The sequence below is a fragment of the Coregonus lavaretus genome (genome assembly GCF_964263955.1).
Source record: "Coregonus lavaretus genome assembly, chromosome: 10".
NCBI classification, from domain to species: domain Eukaryota; kingdom Metazoa; phylum Chordata; class Actinopteri; order Salmoniformes; family Salmonidae; genus Coregonus; species Coregonus lavaretus.
In genome coordinates this window covers 9,979,463-9,989,131 of record NC_139997.1, presented here as the reverse complement: position 1 = coordinate 9,989,131, position 9,669 = coordinate 9,979,463, and the positions used below count along the sequence as shown (strand labels likewise).

At 41.2% G+C, this 9,669-nt stretch overlaps 1 protein-coding gene across 1 annotated transcript; it reads right to left on the bottom strand.

Annotated features, from left to right (window-relative positions):
• Window positions 1–4,149: 4,149 nt before the first annotated feature.
• LOC311136165 (Golgi phosphoprotein 3-like) lies at window positions 4,150–9,028 on the bottom strand. The gene is made up of 4 exons (XM_084170256.1): window positions 8,624–9,028; window positions 8,208–8,339; window positions 6,417–6,531; window positions 4,150–6,206 (listed from the first exon to the last, which is right to left on the bottom strand). The coding sequence occupies exons 1-4, from the start codon at window positions 8,825–8,827 to the stop codon at window positions 5,782–5,784; spliced, it is 876 nt and encodes a 291-aa protein (XP_084026382.1). The 5' UTR covers window positions 8,828–9,028; the 3' UTR covers window positions 4,150–5,781.
• Window positions 9,029–9,669: the final 641 nt, after the last annotated feature.

Genomic DNA, 9,669 nt, shown 5'->3' with positions numbered 1-9,669 from the left:
ACCCGGACATACAATTTATATTGAGTTGTGGGAAATGATGTTCTCTTGCTGTGCTTCTGGTCACAGTTTAGGGCTATGTTCGGATGGGTCTGGAGAAATGTAACCAGTAACCACTCAAATTAATTGACAGAGCTATGGATGTAAGGACTTACTTCCCATTCACAATATACAAATTATAGTATTAATTATGTTTTGAGGCTATACAGTGTTTGTTTACAATTGCATCATTTACAAACATTGGAGTAAAACGAGATCATATTTTGGTTTCTGATAGGGTACGACAGTTCATGAGGCATTTATAAGAATCTATGGGTTATATTGTAGCGATCCTCGATATACAAATCCCACAAGTGGGTTAACCCTATTCACGCGATGTGTAGGGTGTTTGCCTTTCACACCAGTGACCCGGGTTCGCTTCCCTGCCCCGCCGTTTGCTACAATATCATACATTTAAAAGTTCAAAAAGGGAAGTTGCAAATGCATATTGCCCCTTTAAAAGCCACATTTGCAGTCTTTATGCTATTAAATAAAAGTATGCATACAAAAAGTGTCTTGTATTGATAGTACATTTGACAACAGTTCTGAAATAAAAAATAAATGCATACATTTTAGCAATCACTAAAATATCAAAATAATAATGTGTTCTATCAATGCTTGTAAGAGTTGTTTTAGGTTTTGTGAACTAACCCTAGGGCCTATAAGACAGTGTACTATCTGATAGGTCTATATCCAACTCATTTCCTTTGCATCAGGTCAACATGAATGGTTAATTTATCCCTTGGTTCATTATACAACTGAAGGTTCAAACGTGTGTTCTGAATTTTTGGAAGAAAGGACGCTATTGTTGTGAGTAGTTTAACAGTGATAAGAGATTCGTAAACAGAAGTATACAATTGCTCCACATTGTGAGGCCCTAATATGAAAACATCCTCTAAAATATTCCTTGACACAATGTTAAGGACGGGTCATACAGTAGGCTACACGTTGGTGACCTTAGGGGAAGAGAACACAATAACAACATATAATTATGTTTACAAGTTCCTTGTAATGGTGTCATTGTGAGCCTCTGGGTTCAACCAAGGGTCATATTCACCAGGCACCAAACGGAAAGGAAAACGGAATGAAACAGGGAGGGACTACCTGAACACTGTCCAATAAGAAACCATTGTTTTCATTTTCCTTTGCAAAACGTTTTGCTACAGTGTGCACTAATAAATTGGACCCAGGCGTCAGCTGACAGCAGGTGCACTCATAGCAGAACTGTACAGTACTTCCCCACATCAGTTAGGCACGCCCAGGACAAGCCACAACATGTTAGTCACCACTGCTGTAGCTATTATGGCCAGGAATATAAGGACACTCAGGACACTCAGGAAATTATGTTCAAATCAGTTCTGAATCTGGTGCAGATGCAGGACTTTGACACATATTAGACATTGTTTGTTAACCCATAAGAATTAGCACAAAGAGCCCTAAAATGAACCTCCAGAAATGTCTAACCATATAGGAAGGTCAACTGATGCTCTGTAATGTTCATTATAGGGAAACAAATTGTTCCTCAAATGCACCTGTATTTCTTAGAAACAAATCAAATTTTATTTGTCACATGCGCCGAATACAACACCGTGAAATGCTTACTTACAAGCCCTTAACCAACATTGCAGTTCAAGAAATAGAGTTAAGAAAATACTTACTAAATAAACTAAAGTACATTTTTGTATATAAAGTAACACAATAAAATAACAATAACGAGACTATATACAGGGGTACCGGTACCGAGTCAATGTGCGGGGGTACAGGTTAGTCGAGGTAATTTGTACATGTAGGTAGGGGTAAAGTGACTATGCATAGATAATAAACAGCAAGTAGCAGCAGTGTCAATGTAAATAGTCTGGGTGGCCATTTGATTAATTGTTCAGCAGCTTGGGGTAGAAGCTGTTAGGAGCCTTTTGGACCTAGACTTGGCGCTCCGGTACCGCTTGGCGTGCGGTAGCAGAGAGAACAGTCTTTGACAATTGGAGTCTTTGCAACACTTGCCAATGTTGCACAATCAATCTAGCTTTATCAATTGTCGTTTGTCACTTTATCAATTTACGAATGTTTCAATCACAGGTGAACTGTTGACAGATGTTCCTGTCCTGTATTGTCATTCTATCTATCATTTCAGATTGTACTTTGAGCAAACCAATACATTTTTATGACTGGCTTATGTAAGTGTGCAAGCTCTCTCCCATGGGGAAAAAATATCAAATAACGTGTCCTAAGCCAGTATGGTGTTGATTGCAGGTGTGTTGTACACTTAACATGTCTGTACACACAGCATCACTTATCACACATGTTATGGACTGTTGCTTGCTGCTGTGCAAAGTGCACTGTGCCAATCAACTTTCAAATGGAGGCCAAGAGAATATCCCTAATTGATATGTTCTATTATTATAAGGATATAACTGACTAGTATTTTATGCATCAATATTTCAGATATTTATGAGGACCTTTTATATTCCACAAAATAGTATAAATAGTTTTACTATCGCTGGTCCTTATTAACCTTTACTTGGATCATTGGGCACCCATGGTCAGTGAGGGCCAAGGGACTCTCCTAAATGAGTTTGTGGATAGTGTAATGCATGCTTTTATTCTAGGCCCACCCCACAAATGACCAATTATATAATATGTATTATTAAAAATCAAATATACTGTATGTATGTAGCCTAAGCAATAGCTTTAGGATGTGGTGAGTCAGTGGTCAGCTCAATTTGCAACAAAAATATTTTGGTATGGAAACTATTGACTGAAGTTCACTGTACAAATGGAATAACAATAGCACGATTTGATTCCATGCAGGACATATCACTGTGTTCCTTCCAAGTGAATTAGCCTACAATCATAAACAGCTGCCAATCTGATTTCAGTTCAATCTATAAGGACGTGTCTAACAGAGAGGTTTGTAAATGACTGTAAAAACAGCAGGTGATTGGGAGGTGGGACTAGCACAGTGGGATCCACAACTTACGTCACCATCACTAATGCTATATAATGGAGTGAACTTTAACATTAGCAGAAACCTCTCACTGACTGACAAGCCATACACAGCTGAACACGTTTGGATACAAGTACAAACAGAACTCTTGAAGAGCTCAACAAAGAAACAGAAAGCAAGCGCAATCAATATGACCGGAAAAGGTAATTACGCACCAGCTAATTTGATAGTTTTGTTTAAAATTGCTATTGAATTTAAGATTTTACCACAAATGAGACATTATCCTATGTTTAATTGCTCGCCTAAACCATTACTTTCTCTTCTCTCCAGATCTAACTCCCATTCTGGACTGTGCGCATCAGCTGCGTAAAGTTGGAGACGCCCTCGCTAGTGACGTCCTGGACTGGAGATCCAAATTAATGGAAATATTGACAAAACATTACAAGAATATAATCAAAGTCAAGTGAGTGAGTTCAACCCACTCAGTGAAGATCACAGAAACAAGAAGATAGAATACAATCTCAGTGCCTGAGGGCAGGGGTTTTGGTAGCTGTGCAGCAGCCGGGACGGAGTGTTCCAGTTCCCCCCTGGTCGTTCAGAGGTGCATTTGCGGCCACCTGAGATGAAGTCAAGAAGAGGACAGTCTGCCTAGATCTGCCCCACAATCCAATGCCAAAGTGGCCGGTACTCATCTCCCCACGATGTCGATGGAGAGTGAACAGAACCTGTTACATTGTGTAATGGCAAAACCAGTGGACCACTGTTGGTGTGTCGTTCGGACATTTGGTAGCCCAATGGCCAGCCATTCATATGGACGATCAGACGTGAACATTGGATCCAGAGCTGACAGGACCTATCCTACAAGAAAGTACGATGACAATTATCAGTTGTTGGGGATATGTTTTGGATCATAGACATATGACTTTGAAGTGCTCTGATGCCTTATGTGAGGTTTACATTCGTTTTGTTTTAATGAATTGTGCCAAGAGCGATTAAAAGTTGTTTTCAAAATCTGCAATCTTGTGAAATTATCTGTATTTGTTGCTTAATAATGTCACAGTGAGACAGTAGGCTGTTTCAGCCAGGTGATATAGAAATAATCAAATTAATTTTCATCAGGGAATTGTGATCCAAAAAGGCCAGATAAGAATAACAGGAGAGCTACACAGTGCTGTATTCAGGCACTTAAACGATCTAGCCTTTATTGTGTGGTAAAAAATAAACCTACAGAAGTATAGAGAACACCCTTTCATTTATTACACTGTACATTCATTTATCAAATTCTATATAATAATCAGTCCCTCCATACCATATAATCATTAACCCCACCCGATCCCTCCACCATACTTGGTCTTTACACCCTCCAGATGAGTCAAATGCTCAAGGTAGAAGTTACCCCTAACCACAGATCTAGGATCAGATAACCCTAACCATAATGAGGATCTTCCACCGTGTCAGTGGTTAGGGGCAACTCCTACTCACTGAGTCATGAACAGTACAACCAACAGACAGTCATAGAAGAGGAAAGGAAAAGGCCAAACCATTGATGACAACCAACTAAATCTGAATGAAATTATGTGAATTATATTAAAGCAATAAAAATGTCTCAATAGAAAAAATATACATATTATGGCATAAAATCAAAAGCGTTAAGATTATACTGTCCGATAGGGAGACTAAGCCATATAAAATACAATTAGCCTGTTTTAGGAGGAGAAGCTTCTCCTATCCAGTCATATGCCAATATCATTTTTCAATACACTAACTAAAAGGACATAGAGATTTGTCAGATTTGAGAGAATTTCTTTCTTGAGACTGTACCTCTTCAAAATATGACTTTGCACACATGAACACCCGAAACCAGTTCGCCTGCAAAGAGGAGACGTGCAATGTCTGGATATCTGCAATAGCATGATAAGAGTTGCAGAGCAGAGAATAGTCTGAAATTGATGGTATGGACAAGCTACGACACTTTAGTACATGGAGAGGGGGACAGAAAGTAAATCTTAACAGGAATAAAGCATGCATTGTTTGGTGCCCTGAACAAAATAAATGGTACATGGAATAAAACTTTTCAGTATTTTTTCTGTTTTCACAAATAGTCAACTCCTCTAGGTCTCTTGTTGAATGTGCAAAATAGTTTGGAGATGGTTAACATTTATTCGCAAGATAAAACGACATGATGTCTATAGGTCATGTCTAGGAACTTGTGTAGAATGCACCCTCCTCAAAGTGACTAACGCAAAAGCAAAGACAAATAATGTTCTGTACGATATCAGAACATATCAGGTCCTCTGGTAGGTCATCGGTCATCATATCAGGTCAGATGATCATGTCAGTAGGTCTGGGCCATGGTGGTCAAGCAAGGCCTAGCAGTTTTAAAGTCCCTTCTAAATGGAAGAACACCGACCTGGGTGGGTGCCAGCTACTGACGCAAGTGCTCAAGGTTACACAAGGTCTCACAGTGAACAGAAAGGCCACGTGCCAAATGGCACCCGATTCCCTATGTAGTGCACTACTTTTGACCAGAGCCATATAGGGAATAGGGTGCCATTTGGGACACACACACACACAGAGTACTGGATGTCACCCAACTGGCCAGGAGAGAACAGGACAGTGACTCAGAGGTCAGGGGTAACTGCCATGTCTCAATACAGAGGGAGGGCCATGCTCCGTGATCTTCATCATCTCTGCCATCTCCATCATCATCGTTGTCGTCATATCAGAACATGGGAGTTCTGAGCCTCATAGGTCTGTAGTGTTTTTTTAAATTCCATCTCTCGTTTGTTTCCGGTAGGGCTTCATTTGGTGAAGGCTGCCACCACGGCCCACAGCAGCTCGTTGGCGCTGGCCTTGGTGCTCTCCGCCTCTGGCTCCAGGTCCAGCAGCAGACGTACCCTCTTCATGGCCAGGTCATACTGTTCGTCCAGCAGCGGGGCGAAGGCGTTCTCCAGCACGTCTGAAGAGTGGGCCAGGAAGATCAGGGCCAGCACACGCTTGTCGAAGCGCCCCGGGTCGTTTACCCACTTGTCCAAGACGGACTCCTGGACTTTCTTGACCAGCCGCTGTTTAATGGTGTCGTTGGTCAGTGGGTGTGTGGTCATGTCGAAGAGGAGGAAGTTCTGTTTCTCCGTGGTCAAAACGCCCTTTTCCACAAGGTTCTTGGCCAGGCGCTCACGGACATTCCTCAGCTGGTAGTGCAGCTTCAATGGGTTCCACGTCTCACCTGAACATCAAGTCAAAATCGTAAATGGCCTATATTATATATAAGACAAAGATATTTGGTTTAAAATAGGACTGGGAAGGGGAGAGGGAAAGAAGGGGGCACCTGTCAAATGTGTTGAATCAAATCTACATGAGAATGAAGAAGAAAGCCAGTAAAATAAACAGAGAGAGATTTAAGAGAAGGACGAGGGGGTAATCAATGTCTGCTCACCGCTCAACAGCTCTATCCAGCTCTGAACTGTCTCTGGGGGCTGGGTCTCTTTGATATGCTTCAGGGCCTCGTCCAGCAACATGTCTCCTGTAGGAGTGTCTGACTTACAGATCACCTGACAAAAAAGAAACCAGTTTTAAAAGGTCACAAACACTGGGATAAAACACACACAGGTTTACCCTGCTATTGTTGGCATACACTGCTAGTCCTCCACACATTGCAATACGTTAAACACACACGTCAGACAACCTCGTCAGCATAAACACACATGTATCAACCAATGGTTGCGTGCCATGTCATCGACTGTGCCACCAGGCACTAGACTGCTATAACATGTGATGTGGTCAGCTGATAGTTAAAATACCCATCCAGGCATTGTATGATCTGACATGCATCAGCAACGACTGGGCAGAGGAACGCGCCCAAAACTCTCCACCTCATAGCTGTCAAAGCTCTGACATTCCACCAATTGGTATGCCCGAACTGACATTTTGGACTGACCCCTCCCACTGCAGGTCAGAGTTATTTTCTAGCGGTGTGCCGAATACTAGGACAAAACAAGTATCATTATGGACATGCGGAATTTGCCGGATACAATTATGATAAGATTATGTTATGTTATTATCTGTAATCAGGGAAAGTTGCTAAAAGACAGAATTTCTCATGTCACTCAAACCATGCGGAATACTTTGCCTCAACTGTCTGATTCAGTTGTCAGTAGAGACACGGGCGGGTTTAGGCCATGATTAGATTAGAAAAAGCCTCTCTACTCTCTTGTTTTCCCAGACAGACATGTCTCTCACACAGGCTATGGCTCCCACTCGTTGTCAGGCACAACTCTCTCCAAACATTGTGAATCAAAATCCGTAGCTAGCTAGCCGCTGTTCTTCTAGCTATCGATCTAGTTTGCTGAGGCCATATCGTAGAGGTTTTTTGGCATTGTTTACTACTTTATCCGTCAACTCATTGGTGAAGCCGCTCTCCCGCCCCTTAATTCCCCAGACACACACGAGGCTCCCTTAAACTCACTCACTCTCCTTAGGACTCAACTCTCCAGTCCAAACATCATATGTGAATCACAATCCATAGCTAGTCATTGTTGTTCTAGCTATCAATTGAGTTATATTTTATACCGCCATATGGTTGTTTTTCTCTGTCTACTTGGTGTTGTTTAGTGGACTTCTTCGTCTTTCCGCATAGGCTATTCCATTGCTGAAGAATACTTATTTCTGTTGTTATGCTGTGAGCTAAGCCAATGCTTGCTTGCTATTATTATTTGTCCCAGACATGTTTTCTGAGCAACAGATTAGAAGATAAATTACAAATGTAAATAGTTAATTTTGATTGTACAAATGTTGTGGCATAGGATACATGTTGGGAGAAGTTTTGCTCCTCTCAAAAGTGAAATGTAGCCTAGGCTTCTAGGACGAGCGAACTAAATTGTAAGAAATAAATGCAGGTAGCTGCAGCCAGCCATGCATTATTTATTAACCTATTTTGTTGATAATTAAGACTATGAACGCAAGTCATGTGCATTTCAGATGTCGGGATCGTGAACGATGTGTGAATGAGTGAAGGAACATCAGATGTGCTCTGAGCGATAGCGCTTTACCGCACAACGAGTAGCCTATCAAGTGTGGTAAACGGATATGATTACGAATACAAGTATGACAAGTTCAGCACAGCCCTATTATCATCGTCGTCAGGTGAAGACGGAAGTCTGGCTGTTTGGCAGGCGACCAAGTTTATCAGTGTGTTTTAATAGAAGTGTTGTAACTTGTGAGTGCTCACCTTTCTGGCCAACAGGCTTTTCCTCCTCATGCCACAAGCCTCTAGCTGCAGTCTTCCTCTCAAAGCCAGTTCGATGACCATACACCCTCGAAGACCAGACGAAATGCAGTCATTCCAGAAGGAAGTGTAGCCCTGTTGGGAAAAAATGGCAAGGAGTCCTTATTGCTTCGCAGGATTAGTGACACTTCCTGGATAAATAAAACAAACATATAGAAGTGACACGTCTGATAACCTTCAGTTTGTAATGTTGAATATTACATAACAGCTAGTAATGTTAGCTAATGTAGGAAGAGCATAATATGTTAGCTAACTCGTGAACGTTAGCTGGTTAGAACGTAAACAAACCAGCTAGTAAGCTAGCGAGCTAACTCCGCTCGCTAGCACAACAGGCTAACGACGATAGATAGCTAACATACCTCTCTATCTTTCAATCCCAACAGCAACACTTCTTCCATCAACGTCAGTCGAGTTTCTTTGGAGTCTCCCTTCTCGTCCTCTTCCTCTTGGCGTGGCTCGTAGTCCTCATCCTCGGACCCCCTCTCCTTGTCGGCGGCTGCATTACGAGAGGCCTCGGTCCTCCTCTGCACCAGGCCCGAACTTCGCTGTGTTAGGGAAGTCATACTCTGGATGCACGTCCAAACAACAGCTAAATACAAATTATTTCGGTACCTCCTGAAGGTTTTAGTGTTTCCGATGCATAAATAAACACGGCTGATCGTAAAATGTGGTGTAGTTCAAATGAATATTCGAATAAATACAGCAGCAAACCTGCAACAGACTTCTACTTTGATACTTTCCACCTCCTGAACCAATATGGCGACAGGTGATGACGTCTTTTGAGGATCTCTCTCTCTCTCTCTCTCTCTCTCTCTCTCTCTCTCTCTCTCTCTCTCTCTCAATTTAAGGGCATGGGAAACGTATGTTAACATTGCCAAAGCAAGTTTACATACACCTTAGCCAAATACATTTAAACTCAGTTTTTCACAATTCCTGACATTTCATCCTAGTAAAAATTCCCTGTTTTAGGTCAGTTGGGATCACAACTTCATTTTAAGAATGTGAAATGTCAGAATAATAGTAGAGAGAATGATTTATCTCTCCCTCTCTCTCTCTCTCTCTCTATTTCAATTCATTTCAATTTAAGGGCTTTATTGGCATGGGAAACATTTACATTTCCAAAGCAAGTGAAATAGATAATAAAACAAAAGTGAAATAAACAGTAAAAAATGAACAGTAAACATTACAAAGGTATAGAGACATTTCAAATGTCATATTATGGCTATATACAGTGTTGTAACGATGTGCAAATAGTTAAAGTACAAAAGGGAAAATAAATAAACATTTAAAATAAAATAAATAAAAAATATGGGTTGTATTTACAATGGTGTTTGTTCTTCACTGGTTGACCTTTTCTTGTGGCAACAGGCCACAAATCTTGCTGCTGTGATGACGCACTGTGGTA

What these genes read in the sequence shown, in the direction of transcription:
- LOC311136165 (XM_084170256.1), bottom strand. Translation starts at nt 8,827, where the DNA reads ATGACTTCCCTAACACAGCGAAGTTCGGGCCTGGTGCAGAGGAGGACC. An exon ending in AAAGCCTGTTGGCCAGAAAG is followed by an intron (nt 6,532 to 8,207) that starts GTGAGCACTCAC and finishes CTTTTTTGTCAG; the next exon opens with GTGATCTGTAAGTCAGACAC. An exon ending in CTGGATAGAGCTGTTGAGCG is followed by an intron (nt 6,207 to 6,416) that starts GTGAGCAGACAT and finishes CTTGATGTTCAG; the next exon opens with GTGAGACGTGGAACCCATTG.